We start from the raw sequence: 17,075 nt of genomic DNA, 5'->3' as shown, positions 1-17,075 counted from the left end.
TGTGGTTGATATGCACATTTGCATTGAATGTCCCCAAAAAACAATGTGTTGCATGCGTCCTAGTTGTCTGTAGGTAGAAAATATACTGTGGTTTGGACTCTTCTAAGGCCAATTTAATAATTTTTGTGGTTTTAACCTATATGTAGTTCAATTCAGTTCAACAAGTCTGTCCAGTCTGTGGTATTTATTCTTCTCTGCCAACTCCACTTATTCTCCAATGATGTTTTTACACCATGCCACAAAGCAGCGCACCAGCTCTCTGCGCCCAGCCTCTTGTTCATCTCCTACACACCCTACAACTGCATAGTCATCCGCATCTTTCTGCAGATGACAGGACTATGATTTCTTCTAAAAGTCTGAGGTGTATAGAGTGAAAAGAAATTGTGAGAATACAGTCCCCTGTGGTGCTCCTAACCATATGGGCAGACACACAACCCTGCAGTCTCAAAAGCTGTGGTCTGTTTGTCAGGTTGCCATCAATCTAGGAAATTGTTGAAGCATTTACTGCATCTTCTTGTGTTTCTCACTTTGTAAACCAGGTAAATGCAAAGACAGGCTGCCATCTTCTGCCTTTTTATTTAATTTTATATAGAGATGAAGCACCACCTTGTGGTTCGCATGACTACTTCATTTTCAGGATAACAATTTTTTTGTGTATCTCGGTTAATTTCTTCTTTCATAACTGCATTATAGGTCGGCTGATATGATATTTATATTTGCAACCCATCACATTAATTTCACATATTTTATCCGGTAAGAGTATCTCAAAATTACAGAAGAGTAATGTATTTGGATATTGGAAAGGTTACCATTTAAAATATGAGCATGAAAATATGAAGAATCTTTTAAAAAATATAGTTAATTACATAGCCTACTATTACTGAGCAAGATGGGGACTGAAACTATCTCTTGTCGCAGCTCAAAAACCCCGAGTTTGGTGCGCAGCAGTGGAAAGCAGGGCGGTCTTTTTTTAACATGGGTGGAGCGCACAGTCAGTCAGGAAATGTTGAGAAGAGGAGGCAGAGGGAAACTGTCCTCGAGTTGATCGCATGGAGGCTGCTGCTTTCACCGGATGAACTTTATCAACATGAACTTCCTCCAGAAGAGCACGCAGGTAGGTTTATCCCTTCGTGTTTAACAAACCCGGCCTGCTTCTCTAAAACTTTGACTTTCGCAGTTAGCCAGTTTAAGGATGCTGAAACATGCTGTCCAAATTATGTAAGACCTTCACCCGGGAGTATTTGAGCTGCCCTCCATTTAAAGTTTCTGGAAGCACAAAGACTCGTTTGTTCGCTGACCAGGCTGTGGGGTGACTCATTTAGTGTGGAAAAATGTTTGTCTGCCGCCACTTTTAGCTTTTTATTTGGTTGCTAAGGCAACATTGGAGGGGCCCAACTGCCATGATTACGTCACTGTACTGTGTCGTTACGTCTTTGTGGAGAAATGCTGCTTTTTCTTTTTATTTCTTGTAATAATTTACATGGAGATGCTTAAGCATCTTAATGATTGTGATAATCATAACAATGTTTCCCTGGTTACATTTATAATGTTTCATAATTTTAACGGGTTTAACAATGTTTATTCTTTTGTGACAGATAGTTGCTACCGCTACATTTCGATGAAATAAAATAAAGCAGAAAGTTAATTTATGTCAGTAATTCAGTTGCAAAAGTGAAACCCAGATTCATTATGAAGTGATATACCATATTTTCTTTTGATAATTACGTCTTACAGTAAATAAAAAGGCATTTAATAATATTCACATTATATAAAATGCACATTATATAAGTCCAATAATTTATCAATAGCAGAATTTATTTAATTTTGAATTAAACGGCTTTCCATATGCATTTGTACACAGCCCCCTTTATTCCAATAGTCTAACCTGTTGCCCTCAGAAGTCAACTAATTAGTAAATAAAGTCCACCTTTGCTCGATCTCAGTATAAACTCAGGTGACCTGCAAAGGCCTCAGAGGTTTGTTAGAAAATTTTTGTGAACAGACATGCCAGACACATTACGAATAAAACTGTTGACAAGTTTACCAAAGGGTTTGGTTATAAAAAACAACGTAAAACCTACAGATATATCATATGGCCATCCAACTAAACTGACTGGCGTGAAAAAGAGAGCATCAATTAGAAAAGCAGCCAAGAGGCCCATAGTTACTCTGAAGAGGCACAGCACAGGTGGGACAATCTGTTCATAGAAAAGACTATTAGCTTTGTACTCCACAAACCTGGGCTTTATGGGAGAGTGGGAAGAATAAAAGGTAACAGGCCTGTAGGAGACGCATGTAGAAGGTTCTTTGGTCAAATGGGACCAAAATTAAAATTTTTGGTGTGCAAAACACTGGGTGTGATGGACATTAACTCTGCAAAGCATATGTTAGATTGACAAAATGTGGGAAGGTTTGGGTGGTGTGAATACCTTTGCATGGCAATGTGTGTTCATATTTTTATTCTCGTTGTTCCACTTCCCTAAAAGATACAAGCAAGCATACATCAGGTTTTTAAAAATATAACCCCCTCTGAATAATTTGAATAAGATTTTTTACTATGCTGCTTTAGATGTTGCCCAACGTAGTCATTTATAACTTATACCTTATCAAAGTTAAGCAGCTATAGATGACTTAATCTTATTTTTGCTGTTGTGTTTTTGTAACAGTGGCTAAACAAAACTTATCTAGGAAGAACTCATTCTCAGGTCTCTTGACAGGCTCAGCGTTCGTTTTGATTCAAGTGTTGGAAATCTTTCCATTGAGTAAGTCATGGGAAAACCTCACAGGTTTCTGTAGATTCACATACTCCATCGCTGCAGCCATTTTGATGCTTCATTCCGACACATAACAACTCATGGTGTTCAAGTGAACTCATGAAACGTTCACTTCCCCTTTCTACTACACCAAAGGAAGCCTCAAGTTGAACATTATCACTTTATGACGTTATAGGATTGTAAGATTGGCCAATTCCTTCTAGAATGTACCTGCAGGCACTTTGCTCTACACTGTCAGCAAGTAAATGTTTATTTTTCTGAATAATAAGGGAGATTTGAACACAATAATTATGTACTATTCTTTCTGTACAGTAGAAACAGAAAGATAAAACATCAATGTTGATGTTTGCAACAAGGGAGTATGTACAATTGTGAGGGAGTGACATTCTTCTTAAAAGTTCAATCTTTCTATCGCTCTCTTGCCAAGTCTGAAAATGGATCAGTGTGTCACTCTGTCTGTATTTAGTCGTACAGTTTGTGCTTCCTGCAGTGTGAACTTTTACTAAAAGTACAACTTATTCTTCTGTTTCAGGATGTGATGTATGGCTGGCGTGACATCTGCTTGGTGCCTGATTGTGCATGTTAAACTGCTAATTCAAGATGCAGGGAGCCATTGCACGTGTTTGCATGGTGGTGACTGCCGCCATTTTGAACCACCCCTTACTCTTTCCTCATGAAAACACCACGCTGCCGGAGCAAGATGAGGATCTGGTGACTCGGATGCGGGAGCATGAGGAGAGGCTGGAAATTGAGAAGGCCAGGCTGGAAAAGGAGCTTGCGCAGTTGGACTCCAAATTGGAAGAAGCCCCCACGGATGAAGGTTTCACTTGGTACTTTTGGAGCACCTTGTCTTTCGTGATATTCATTGCCATCGAGATGTGCAGAGTAGATCTTGCTGAGGATGAAATTCGTCCAATTGAGGATGAAGATGTGATATCTGAGACTGGATCTGCCCCGCCCAGGATGATGGATAAGAAAGCCTTGAGGAACTTTTGTGACAAATGCACCTACACCTCATCCCATGAAAACTGGAGGGTGAGGGAGTTTGTGGAGGGTTTTGCTGATGACCTTCTAGAATCACTCCGGAGCATGTGTGACATGGAGGTGGACATGGAAGTTGGTGATTTCATTGGTATAGGAAGCATGTTTGAGTCTTGGAAGGTGTGCAAGCCTCTGATGTGTGACCTTTTAGTACCTTTCTCACCTCCAGATCCCCATTCTTTTCAGTACCATCTGTGGTGCAGCCTTGACAGTGACATTCCACCAGACATGCAGGGTTGTGGCACTGTAAAGGTGACCATGTTTGGGGAGGAGGAGGAGGAGGGCTGCCTCTGTGGTTCTGCCAACCTGGGGGATGACATGCTTTGTTTGCTACATAATAAGAATAAGGTGGTCAAAGTGAACCGTAGCCCAGATGAACTGCTGTGTTCCAGGAGCACTCATTTCTTAGCAAAAGATCAAGTCATGAGGTGGTTTCAGATCTGTGTCACCAAAGCATGGGGACACATCTCCCACAAATATGACTTTGAGGTCACTTTTCGCAACCTGGATTCTGCTGGTGCTCTGAAGATTCGTTTCCGCTCTGGAAAAGTTGTCGTGCTGAACCTCATTCCTGTGATTCAGCTGAAGGACACGGACGCTTATTTCATCTCGCACTTTCCATCAGATCGCAATGGTTTGCCAGACCCATACTGGTCCCTCTCTTTAGCTGTTTATGAGAGAAATTTGCTGAAATATTTTGCTAAGCGACTACCGCAAAATTCTTGCCACTTACACTGCCTTCAGGTCGCTACTTTCCTGCACAGAAAGCAGTTGAGTCTGACAGGAGAATCTGCTCTCACTAGCTACCACTTAAAGACCGCTGTGGTGCACTTGCTGCTGAGCACCAAGACCACTGCATGGGGCGCAGCCAGTTTGGAGCAACGGCTTCAGGATGTGTTCAGCTTCTTGCAGAGGAGCTTGCGGGAAAAGAGACTTTACCACGCTCTGATTGGGAACAGTAGAGTGCCTGAGGACATCCAGGTTCCTGAGAGATTCCGCAAAACGGAGCCAGTCAATCTGTTCAGGTCACTGGTGCTGCAGAGGGAGCTTTATGCAGTGACCGTTAGGCACTTCCAGGAGATGCTGAGAAACGCACCTGTTCTTATAGAAGAGTATACACCTCACTTACCAAATGGAAGTTTACACCACACCTTGGAAGACGGCTTATAAGCACTGACGGATTTTGTTATGGCTCAAAATCCAGAATGGCAGTACAAGCTTTCACGTTAGTTGCACCCTGGATGAGTTTTACACACAGTCTAAGAACTATAAGAACATATGCTCATTCATTGGTTGGTGGCTGACTCTGAGTTTTACATAGTTAAGCCATAAATTATTCATACCTCTTCAAGATTTAGGTTTCAGGTAATTATTTACACCATTTCTTTTGACTTTGAAGTAATATTGAAGTTTTCAAGTGGCAGAGTTTGAGTCCAGAATTGAATATGATAGGCAACCTGTGGAGGAAGCAACTGATTAGGGTGATGGCAAGGAGGACTTTCAAACCCAAAGACCTGGGCTCATCTCTAAAGATAAATAATAGCAAATATCAGTGGAAACATGTAGAGCTGGTCAGCAGGTATATGAAGGGTATGATTGCTGTAATGCCAATAAAGATTTTTCTATTGATTGAGAAAGGCATACATTTTTGGAATGCCATTCTTAACTAAATATTTAAAAAAACATCTTCAAAATTGACTCGTTTTACAATATTTTATTGTTTGACAGATACCCGCTCATTTCTTGACAAATGCACTTTGAAAATTATTTCAAATCTAAATCCGCCAGGGGTATGACCAATTTTGGCCTTAAATGCAACATTTAATGCTCTTAGGAGTGCTGGTCACTCTTAGCTTCTTGATTTGCTAAGGATTAACATTTACATATATTTACAAAAGTTACATTTTCCCAAATGCGTTTAGTGGTTGTTGTTCTTTTTAGACATTAAAGTTAACCAGTGTAACCGATACTTTGTCAGATATTTAGCTCTTTAACACGCTAACAAGAACCTTTTGGTTGTTCTTGCTAATCCAAAGGCGGCTGTTACATTTTCCCCTAAAGAGCTGTCATTTTTATTGTGGCGCATCTATTGTTATGATGTCTGATATCTGTGCTTTGTTTTTGATAAACATACAAAAAAACAGAACAGATTTTAACCAGAGACAAAAATATATATCATTTGTATAAAAAAAAAAAAAAAGTGCAGAATTTTGATTTAGATGATCAGAAACTCATTCAGTAGAAGGGATACAAATTCATTTACAATTACAATTTCCTCCTTGAACAAAAATACCTCTAACATATCAGGAATGTTGAATGGACAGAGTTTGATGACAGATGTCTTGTTGCTGGGATTTAAATGGACGGATAAACAGCTGTTTATTTTACAGGCCATAGTCGTAGTCGGGCTTCCCTTCAGCAACGCTCTTGTAGAAGGCTTTGTAGGTACCCATGCTGAACATGGTGTTTTTAACAGCTGGGTCCTCCAGCATGTGCTCAGTCCACTTTTTCAGCTCAGGTGTGTGGTCCAGGCAGCTGTAGAGAGGGCAGAACATATCACAAGCATCATTTTTGATTCCTTTTGTTAAAAAGCAAAAGGCGATGACTACAGTCGACAGCCAATCAAGAAATGTTTTTCAAATAAACTACTTGACTGTAACTGAACTGCACTGAGTAATATAGCAACAGTTGTGCTATTTTGAAGTATTTACAAACACTTCAGTATTATGTCTGGCTTGGATTTACTTGTTAGATCCCATCTGACAGGTCCTCAAAGCTCTGAAAGCAAAGTTGAATGATTTTTTTCAATGCTTTTTACCATAAATGTCAACATCTAACTTCCTTGTGTATTTGTACAGTTTTGTACCTGTTCAATTACCTGAAATCTCTTAACAATTTTCCTAATTAAAATTATATATTTATTAGTGCCGCACAAGAGTGTCACTCACTGCTTCAGCTCCAAGACCTCAATCCTCTCAAAGAATGGCCACATCATGTAGTCTATCATTGTGATGGTGTCCCCTTCAAAGAACTTCGTCTTTTTCTTCTCCAAGTGCTGAAATCAATAGCAATCATCAGTGTTGTGTAGAGTACAGTACACTCTTTTGCTGTAAATTACTGTTGACCAAAATAATTAAAGCTTTAAGAAAAAAACAAAACAAACAGTACTTATTTGACCTACCTCATTCAATTTAGCAAACTTCTCTTTGAGCTCAGCTTCCTGTCCGGAGACATCCTCTCCATTCCTTCTTGCTGTTGGGATCTTGTAGAAGTAAGGTATTACCTATAGAAAGCAGCATAATTTCTTTGGTTATTTGATTATTAAAAAACATGAAACATAAATCAAAAGATATAGGTTTTATTGCACATTTTGTGTGCGACATACCTTTGAAAAATGCTCCAGCATCATTCTTTGTTGGGCTTTTCCAAAAGGAGAGGACGGAAGTAACTTCTTCTCAGGATACGCTTCATCCAGGTACTCACAGGTGATGGGAGACTCGTATATAACCTCACCAGCAGGTGTCTCCAGTGTAGGCACAAGACCAAGAGGGTTCTTTTCAAGAAACCAGTCAGGTTTCTCTTTCAAGTGGATGTTGATGGTGTCATGTCTTAAAAAACAAACAAAGAAATACTAAATTGTATTTTCAAGTAGTAAGAAAATATGTTCATTTCTGAATAAAAAAATTGTAAATGACAACTAGAATGGAGTTTTTCTCTCTTACTTGATCCCTTTGGCTTCCAGCACTAATCTGGTCCTTTGAGCAAAAGGGCAGAATCTCATGCTGTAGAGACGTAGCCGGTCTTTGGGAACAGGACCAGGTGAAGGGCTTCCTAAGGTCAACCAAAACAAAAGCTAGTGTTTTTAAAGATAAAATGAAACAAGGGGACAACAATCACAAATGTACTACAATTAATGTACAGTGTCTGTAAATTCTGCTTTGACTAAGTAGTGTTACACAGTTTTTCTTTTTAAACTCCCAACCATTGTTTTCTAAACTTCCATTTCACATGAAAAATAATTCATAATATTATAAACGTTGACAAACTTGAAAGGATGAAAATCAGGTCAAATATTGAGGAATGCGCTTTGCAGAATAAACATCGGAAGACGATGTGAGAAGACCTAAAACACCGATCTGGCTGTTTGAAAAGTAAATTTCACCTAAGAGTTTACGGAGAACAAGTACTCAAGTGACACTATATTACTATAATACATTTGTACACTTTTATGTACTTTTTCAGTTTGAGTAACTTCGCTGTAGCAGTGGCTATACTTTTGTTTCTTAATGTTTATGCTAAATCATGACAGTGCTTTAAAAAAAAAGTATTCACCCACTTTCAGATTGCTTTGTTTGGGTTACACAAATGTTTCAGTTTAAACAATTTTACTATAAGAAAGTGATAAACAAAAAAATACTATTCCAGCTCAGTTATATCCAATTTTATTATTTTTACCTATATTAAAATGCCCTTTAGCTACAAGTTCATTTTAGATGACTTTGACAGAAATGATTTCTAAAGCGTTAATAGAAATAAATGTTACATAACTTAATGTCAGAAGGTCATGCTTTCAAAGATTTGGTCTGCTTTTAAGGATGCACCCATTCAGTTTTTACATATCCTTTATACTGAGAAAACAACACGCAAGGAGCTGCTATGGCTGTTTTCAAACATTTCCCACTAATTGTGTTAAAAAGAAGCTCAAACCAGGTGGAGAAAAAAAAAAATACAACTGTTGTGTAAGGATAGTTTACGAGCTGGACCGAAGAGGACAGAACAGAAACCACTATGACTTTACAAATTTACTCCCATCATTATTTCTGCCCGAGAATGTCCTTACAGGTGAGGCTGACACTTCAGGGTTGGGTAAAAATAATTAAACGGACTCTTGCAAGCAAAAAATGGCATGACCCTCCGCGGAAATGCAAAAAGTAACTTCAGATCTACTCGTCGTGGTTTAGCTAGCAAACAGAAGGCAAGAAACAAGTTGAAATGGTGACCCAGAATCTGGCTGTATCTTACCTTTTGCGAAACATTTTTCAGTAGCCATGGTTGGTCCAGAGGTCTGAGGTGAGCTATGGGTGACTTCAGATGACAAGCTGCACGGCGCGGGAACTTCTTTCACTTTACTACACTACTTTCGGTTTTGACAGAAACCCCGCAGCCAATAGCGTCAAGAGGGCGGAGCTAGGTGACTGCAAAATCTCATTTATACCCCCTTTTTTGCTGTTTCTATCAGCTGTCGTTTGTTCTTTACAATTTCAATCATGTTACAATGCATTTAAAACAACAGGTAAAACAACAAAAATGGATATTGCAAAATAAGTTACAAAGTTAGGGTTTTCTTACAGATTCTTGTTCCTCCAAACAAAAAAAGGAAATATTCTTTCAGCTCTTCTGATATATTTCAGGTACAATCCTGAATAAAATGTTTTTTCTTAATATTTTCTAAAATAAAGAGTCTTTTAACATATCATCTTTTACCAAACTTACAACACATTTGCCACAATTATTTTAGGTATTTAATAGCTTTAGAAAAAAAGTTTAAAGGTGTGAAGTTTCCCTCCTTGAACCGAGGGTTTGAGTCCTAGAATGATCCTAGAGGCTATGTTGTCTGGGGCTTAAATGACCCTGGTAGGGTCTTCCATGGTAAACAGGCTCTGGGTGACAAAGAACGGTTCAACCATGATTTTCCTCTCCACTGTCGCTACATACATGCTTAGTATGTGGATTGCTGCAAAGTCAACGCCAGTGACTGTCCACTGTCGCTACATGCTCATCCAGGAGGAGTGAATGCTACAAGTCACTGACGCAATGCAATCTGCTGGGTTTCCTTAGATAGAAAAACTTTTTAATCAATTTGAATAAATAACTGAATCTGACTGCACTGTTCAATGGTTAGGATTAATTGGAATGTATGTACTTGACTCGGAATCTGTATGATTCGATTGAATTGACTTAGCCCATTTTAAAGTTTCCCACCTTTTACACAATGCAACAGGAAACGACACTTGCCAATTATTTTTACCTCTGCCTTCCTCCCTCCCTGTTGGATGGAGTAAGGGGGAGTCAGGTTTAGCCTAAACCGGCTCAATTATGGTTGAGGTACAAACACACCCTCCATTTCTGCTACCCGTGTGACCCCTTCTCTTTTCCAATGGTTATAATCAGTCTGACAGAGAGAGGTACTCCCAATCCTTGTGGTTTTTAGTATAACAATGGCCACCAGTGGGCTCTAGATGGACAAACTTTATCAGTTTATTATTTTACTTAGTACCCCTACACATAGCTCAATCTAAAATGGCCAAACTCTAACAATCAGTAGTTTATTCTAACCCTACAATCCCGCACCATTCCAAACCTTTTGTGAAGTGCCTTGAGAAGACATGTGTTGTGAATTGGCGCTACATAAATAAAACTGAATTGAATTGAATTAAATGAGGGAACCATGAGGGACCGGTGCAAAGAGGATCGGGCAGCAGACAGAGGTGGAGACCTCAGCAGCCTGATCTCTGGCTTAGGCTGGCTCTAGGGACTAACTCTAGGGATGTGGAATGTCACCTCGCTGGGGGGGAAGAAACTTGAGTTTGTGCGGGTTGTCGAGAGATATCAACTAGAAATAGTCAGGCTCACCTCCACAAACAGCGTGGGCTCTCTCTGTCCTCGAGAAAGGCTGGACTCTCTTCTACTCTGGAGTGGCCCGCAGGGAGAGGCGGCGAGCTGGGGTGGGTTTGCTTCTTGCCCCCCAGCTCAGCTGTCTTGTGTTAGGGTTTACCCCAGTGGATGAGACGGTTGCATCCCAGTGCCTTCGGGTTGGGGACAGGTGTCTGTCTGTCGTTTCAGCTTACGGGCCGAGCAGTAGTGCAGAGTACCCGGCCATCTTGGCGTCCCTGTCGGGTGTGCTGCATAGTGCCTCCATTATTCTGCTGGGGGACTTCAACGCCCATGTGGGAAACGACAGTGACAAAGAGTGCGCAAGTTCTCATGGGATCAGGGCAATCTTTGGTGAAATGATTTTTACTTTTTCAGTTCTTGCAGTGCAGTTTTGCATTTGGCAGTCAGATGTTCTTGAAAACAATATTTGCTATAAGTCTTTGGTCGTCCTGGGTAGAAAACATATCCTCCGATTGCACCTAATTGGATGATTGGAGGCTGGTGTACACTGCCATCAAGGACTATCCTAGGTGTTCATCCCTTCTCAGTTGCACATATAATTTCATGCCCCCTTCTGGATTCTATCCTCATCTTGAAGCTTCATCCCCAGTTTTCACATGAGAGGCTGGTCTGTATGTCTTCAGTTTTTACTTGTTCAGAATACATACATACTGTGACTGCTTGGGGCTCTCTCTCAAACAGTGGTGTCTTTACAATGTTGCCTTGTAAAACTTTTGATGCAGGTGTCAAACACAGTCTGATGATAAAGTCAATCTCCATTAGAGAGAAGCCAAATTCCTTCTAAATAATAGTCTAGCTGAACTGTGTTCGATCCATGTCAATGTCTCATTGAAGTTCAAAGCGTACTGCGCTCCTCCTGGAGCCAGTAAATCTTGAAGCAGACATTATATTAACAGTAAAACTGTGATAAAGAGCTCTGTGTGAACCACATTTATGATAAGTGCCAGGGCCAGGCTATCATTTGAAGTACAGTTATCATATGTAATAAAAAGTAATAATTTCCTAAAGGCACAGGCCCCAAACAAGTGTTCAAGTGGATTCAGTGGCAGTTCTAACATGAATGGCACGCTGGTCAAGCCTCTTCTGCTACCCCATCAACCTCCCACCCAACTACCAAAACTGTTTTTATGTAAGTAATTTTTATTTATATATAAATATACTATTTATATATACATAAAATATACTAGGGCTGCACGGTGGCACAGCTGGTAGCACTGTTGCCTTGCAGCAAAAAGGTCCTGGGTTTGATTCCTGACCTGGGGTCTTTCTGCATGGAGTTTGCATGTTCTCCCCGTTCTCACCGGGTACTCCGGCTTCCTCCCACTGTCCAAAGACATGCCTGTTAGGTTAATTGGTCTCCCTAAATTGCCCTTAGGTGTATGAATGAGTGTGTGCGTGGTTGTTTGTGTGTTGCCTGTTGGAATAATTGAATAAAGATTTGTCTTATAGTTTCTCCTATTTATTAACTTGACTATTTGATTATATAACCTTTCATGATGTTTGTGTGAGTAAAGGATGTGTGAGTTGTCTGCAGGCAAAGGTCATAAATGAAGCTTGGAAGGAAGCAGTCCAGTTGAGGAGGTCATAAAGATGAAGTTGTTTTCCCATCCTTAGGGACCCCCGAAAGATAATAAAAAGGCAGGTGCGGACAGATGCTGTTCAGAGCGGTGCGAGATCTGTAACTGAGCACATCTTGACCGTTTCTCCTCGCAGCGAGTAAAATAACTAATACTTTGTCTCTCTTTTCTTTTTGTGTTGTTATAAGTATTGTAGGTTGTTTAAACCTGACATTAATTTGGTCCTTTCGAGACGGATTCCAACTACGCCTGATGATTCCAGCGGGTCGGTAGACTCCAGGAAAAGACGCACGGCTGTCTTCATCAGGAAGACACACAGACCCTTTGCGGGACTGGATTTCGGCCCACCCGCTGGGATCTGACGGCTGACGGAACTCTGAGAGAGAGGAGAGGACAAAGTGGTGAGTTGAATCTGGATTTAAAACAAAAGTGTGACGAATGACTGAGGGTCATTGCGTGAAGTAAACAAACCCTGTGAATCCTAGGCACTAACAGGTAACAGCAGTGCGCCGGAGTTCTGCTTTCAGTATAAGGGAAAATACTGAAAATTCCGTGGTTATAGAGGATGACAGAGTCCTCTTAAGTATTAAGAAAGTAATACTAAAATTCCGTGTTTCCAGAACGGCGGAGTCAGCGTTTAAGTATTTTAAACAACAAAAAAATACTAAGAAAAATCTGCGTTTAAGTATTTTAAACAACAAAAAATACTAAGAAAAATCCGCGTTTAAAATGTGTGCATGTGAGAAATGAATGGAGGATTTAAACCACTAGGTTTTACCTCATACCAAAGCAGTAGGATTGTAAGTGACTAACTTTTGTGGATGCAAAGGCAAGAATTCTCCACTCGAAAGAGTTGAAGTGAGAATTACCACAAAAGGAGATTTTTCTGTCACCCTGCTGAGCAGAATAATCCAGTATTTAGAATACCCTAGGTATTTATATACTGGACCAAATTTAAATAAAAGAAATGGGAAAAGGTTGATTTAAATACACTAAAATGAATAATAATGTAAAGATTGGAAATTTATGGAAGCACAGGATCAAATTAAAATATTAAAATTAAAATATTTAGATAAATGGATAACCACATATCATTATGATGGTCGTTTAAACTCTAAAAAATCAGGTGATCTATAGGATGCAATAATTAAAAGTACATTAAAAGTAAACGTGATTTAAGAAAAATGGACAAAGAAGGTTATGAGAATGTAGATTATTGCTTAAAAGTAACTAAAAAGAGTGAGATGTGATGCAGGAGAAAATAATGGACGTTTTTGTGGAAAGCAGAAAAGGTCAGAGGGCTAAGAAATAATTTTTGATGGATTTACAAAGTAGAAAAGCAGGACAGAAGAAGGGGAGTAAAAAGAGTAGGTGGAAAGTTTTTGTTTTGTACCAAAGATCTGATGAGGTTCGACAGGATTGGATGGGCTAAAACGAGTCCCTTTGGTGAATAAATCCATCCCCACCATGGCTGTACCTCATGTATGTTTTATTTGTGTTTATTGTTTATTATTATTGTTTTGAGACGCTGAAGGCTGTTGATACAGCGTGTCACGGAGGTTTATGGCATGACATGGTTTTTCTGTGTAACCTTAGAAAATATTTAACTCTTTTTAATAGCCAGAGTGAAACAAAAAGAGGAATAACCTTTTGAAGAATATAGGATTAGACTGACAAAAGTGTTTAAAATACATAGTGGTCTACAAGAAGATGAAAACGAGCAAGGAGCTTATTAACAGCAGTTAAAAAAATGCACTACATGCTGGTTCCAGGGATGCAATTAATACCTGGGTAAGGAGATATTTTATAGGGTTCCCCACAGCAAATCTAGAAGACTATGTAAATCATGCCCTCCATGCAGAAAACGTTATGAAGGATAAAAAAAACAAAAAAGGAAATACATAAATAAATAATTAAATAGGCAACACCTTTTTTCAGCAAGAAGAAGAAGAAGAGCAGATTTATTATTAAAACAACAGAGGAAGAGAAAAATTTAGAGGCAGAGGACAAAAACCGCAGGGGTCAAAGAGGAGTGAGCAGAGGAGATTAAAGACAATACACATCAGGGTGTTGATGTTAAAAAGGAGTAGGACCACCTTATTACCACTATTAACTGGATGTTCTAAATAAGCCACCCCTAGACGTAGGGACAGCTTTACTAACAGAAGGAAGAAATGTCATTACTCGACTACAAGATCAAATGACACCAGATGATCTACATATTACCATGTGGTATAAAAATACTCCTGGACAGGATAAAATTTATGAAGTAGTATTAAATAAAGTAACCCCTATAAAAGTCATGGTAACTTATGTTTATACAGATAGGAAGAGTACCTCAGTTGCTGAATGTTAGGTATTATTTAGTCAACTCAGAGGTAAGAACGATACAGTCAGAGTTACTTGTGACAAGGGTAGCCCACTTTGCAGTGAAACTACAAAGTTTTGACACCCTATCTCTTTATTTATATACACAGTTCAACAGACAGTTCAGACAGGGTGTATGTGTGTGAGACGGAAAGGAGGCTGGTTCACACAGAGATAACAATGATCTCACACACACAGGGAGGAAGGCATAGTGCAGGTGCCTTCCAACCCAAGGTTTTTACATGAGTGATAACAAGTTTTTGCACCCATCCAACAGTCCCTCCTTTTATCACAAGTAAAAACATTTAATATAAAAACGAGTAAGAAAAATACTTTGTATGAGCGAAAACCCACGGACGGTAAACAGATTATATTTTGTGGGAAAGACTCATACGGCCCCGCCGCCCTCGGCGACCATTAAAAGTTAAATGTTGATTAATACTTGAAATCATAAAAATAAAAGAATGATACTTGAAATCATAAAAATAAAATAATAATACTTGAAATCATAAAAATAAAAGAATAATACTTGAAATCATAAAAATAAAAGAATGATACTTGAAATCATAAAAATAAAAGAATAATACTTGAAATCATAAAAATAAAAGAATAATACTTGAAATCATAAAAATAAAAGAATAATACTTGAAATCATAAAAATAAAAGAATAATACTTGAAATCATAAAAATAAAAGAATAATACTTGAAATCATAAAAATAAAAGAATTAAAAAATCTGCCCTGTTTATGTCATCATTGTACTTTTTCTCATTTCACTTAAGCAACAACTTCTTCCGATTTTCTGCTGTAAGGTTATTTTATGAAATACAATGTATGAGTACACTCAGGCTTTTGATGTGATTTATTTACAACATGTCATCATAATCGTCCCCTTCATTTTCGTGCATTTCTACCTAGTTCAGTGTTGCATATGCCACCATGAACAATACCAGAAATTCTGTAGGAATGGATGTGCGTCATGTTCTTCCGTCAGTGTTCTGAGATGGGTCCCGTCTGATGTCCATCTCTTCTGGTTCGGTATCACCTCCTGTGGATCCTGCTTTAGATAGAGAAAGAGTCCTGCTACCAGAATTAAGCTCAGGCTTATCAGTCCTGTCCACAAGTTACAGAGAGCCATTTTATAATTGGGCGCAGATCAGCTGTTTTCTTCACCGGTTTGAGACGCTGGGCCATCTTTGAACCCGGACTTCCTCTGCTACCCCGTCGGTTGATCTGGCTCCTGTAACGGCAAAACTGGCTTACAGTGGCTTTTATGGATCCAGGAAGACCTCTCAGCTATTTTCAGAACTGTGGGCGTTGTCAGGAGTATTTGAAACGGCCCTTTCCACCAAGGAGTGCTCCAATCCTTCCGGTGGAGTGTCTTAATCAGGACCAGGTCTCCAGGCCTCATTCTGTGGGATAGGAGCAGAGATTATCGGCAGACCACTGGACATTTGTTCTTCTTTTGTCTGCAACATTTTATTCATCCACTCAGCTAATGAAGTTTCCTGTTGTGCTTTCTCTATTTCATTCATGTCAGAGGGCAGAGAAAACGGTCTGCCATGTACTATTTCTTTGAGAATACAAATTCACATCAGCAACTTGGTGTCACGTGATCTCAGACTCAGAACACAGTGGGTGGAGCCATACAATGATGTACAGTAGGTGGCAAATGGAGTAAGACCAGTTTGATTTGGAGTTATTCTCATCCATAATTAACCAGGGATAGGCATTCGGGCCATGGCCTCCCTGTTTCTTCCATTGTTTTCCTTAATCTTTAACTGAAACCCTAATGCATTAGAACTTAGTTCTATTAATTTATTTACAAAATGAGTTCCATTATCTGACCTTATAATCTGTGGGATACCATATGTGGGGAAGAAATGTGTCACTAGGTTCATCTATTACAACTAGGCAATATTTCTTCCCCCGTGTTTGCAACAAATTATGCATGATCTGCAAAAATTCTTTGCATAGTCAGAAAAATTTATAGTGTAGCATTAATGCTTTACCAGATGTGACATATTCCCCCCTTGACACGTGGGTCTTCCCAATGTGTCACTGTAGCCGCTGTGTTGTATAACTTTTTTGGGAGGATTGGTTTATCTTCTATCTGATAGATGTCATCTTTTTTCTGTGCTCCTCTCTTTAGCCAGGCCTTTATTTCTGTCTTGGGTGCTGACTGTTGGGCGTCTTTCAGCACGTCTGTGTCTATAAATAGCAGATCTGACATTTTCTCTTTAATAGGTTGAAATGAGTTAGTTCTGTCCCTGATGATGTTTTAAAACCTCTATTTTGCCAAATCTTAGCATGGTGATGTACTGATCCGAAAACGTATTGGCTGTCTGTGTATATAGTAAGTATTTGTCCCTCATGTAATTCACATGCTCTTACTACAGCATATAATTCTGCTGTTTGGGCTGAGCATGTATTGGGTAGAGATTTAGCTTCTATTATCCTATCGATGGTTGTTATTGCATAACCAACTCTATTCTTTCCATATTCATCTTTAGATGCTGAGCCATCTACAAACACAACACATGAATCTGGTATAAGGGTTTGAGAAATGTCTTGTCTGGGTTTGGTGTCTTCTTCAACTTTTGCTTTATAAGAATGTGGTTTTCCATCTTCTGCAGTAGGTA

At 39.3% G+C, this 17,075-nt stretch overlaps 2 protein-coding genes across 2 annotated transcripts; one reads left to right on the top strand and one right to left on the bottom strand.

The window, feature by feature from the left end:
* Window positions 1-616: 616 nt before the first annotated feature.
* Window positions 617-6,035, top strand: LOC124859573 (inositol 1,4,5-trisphosphate receptor interacting protein). Its single transcript, XM_047352454.1, has 2 exons — window positions 617-1,114; window positions 3,307-6,035. The coding sequence occupies exon 2, from the start codon at window positions 3,375-3,377 to the stop codon at window positions 4,983-4,985; it is 1,611 nt and encodes a 536-aa protein (XP_047208410.1). The 5' UTR covers window positions 617-1,114; window positions 3,307-3,374; the 3' UTR covers window positions 4,986-6,035.
* Window positions 5,514-8,972, bottom strand: LOC124859575 (glutathione S-transferase omega-1-like). Its single transcript, XM_047352455.1, has 6 exons — window positions 8,838-8,972; window positions 7,538-7,646; window positions 7,201-7,423; window positions 6,997-7,098; window positions 6,764-6,870; window positions 5,514-6,350 (listed from the first exon to the last, which is right to left on the bottom strand). Exons 1-6 carry the CDS (start codon window positions 8,863-8,865, stop codon window positions 6,200-6,202), a joined length of 720 nt encoding a protein of 239 aa, XP_047208411.1. The 5' UTR covers window positions 8,866-8,972; the 3' UTR covers window positions 5,514-6,199.
* Between the last annotated feature and the right edge of the window lie 8,103 nt (window positions 8,973-17,075).

This window comes from Girardinichthys multiradiatus, chromosome 22 (assembly GCF_021462225.1).
Source record: "Girardinichthys multiradiatus isolate DD_20200921_A chromosome 22, DD_fGirMul_XY1, whole genome shotgun sequence".
NCBI classification, from domain to species: domain Eukaryota; kingdom Metazoa; phylum Chordata; class Actinopteri; order Cyprinodontiformes; family Goodeidae; genus Girardinichthys; species Girardinichthys multiradiatus.
The sequence above is the reverse complement of the archived record's forward strand: the minus strand, read 5'-3'. Positions and strand labels throughout refer to the sequence as shown.

What these genes read in the sequence shown, in the direction of transcription:
- LOC124859573 (XM_047352454.1), top strand. Translation starts at nt 3,375, where the DNA reads ATGCAGGGAGCCATTGCACGTGTTTGCATGGTGGTGACTGCCGCCATT.
- LOC124859575 (XM_047352455.1), bottom strand. Translation starts at nt 8,865, where the DNA reads ATGGCTACTGAAAAATGTTTCGCAAAAG. An exon ending in CTGGAAGCCAAAGGGATCAA is followed by an intron (nt 7,424 to 7,537) that starts GTAAGAGAGAAA and finishes TTGTTTTTTAAG; the next exon opens with ACATGACACCATCAACATCC. An exon ending in TGCTGGAGCATTTTTCAAAG is followed by an intron (nt 7,099 to 7,200) that starts GTATGTCGCACA and finishes TGCTTTCTATAG; the next exon opens with GTAATACCTTACTTCTACAA.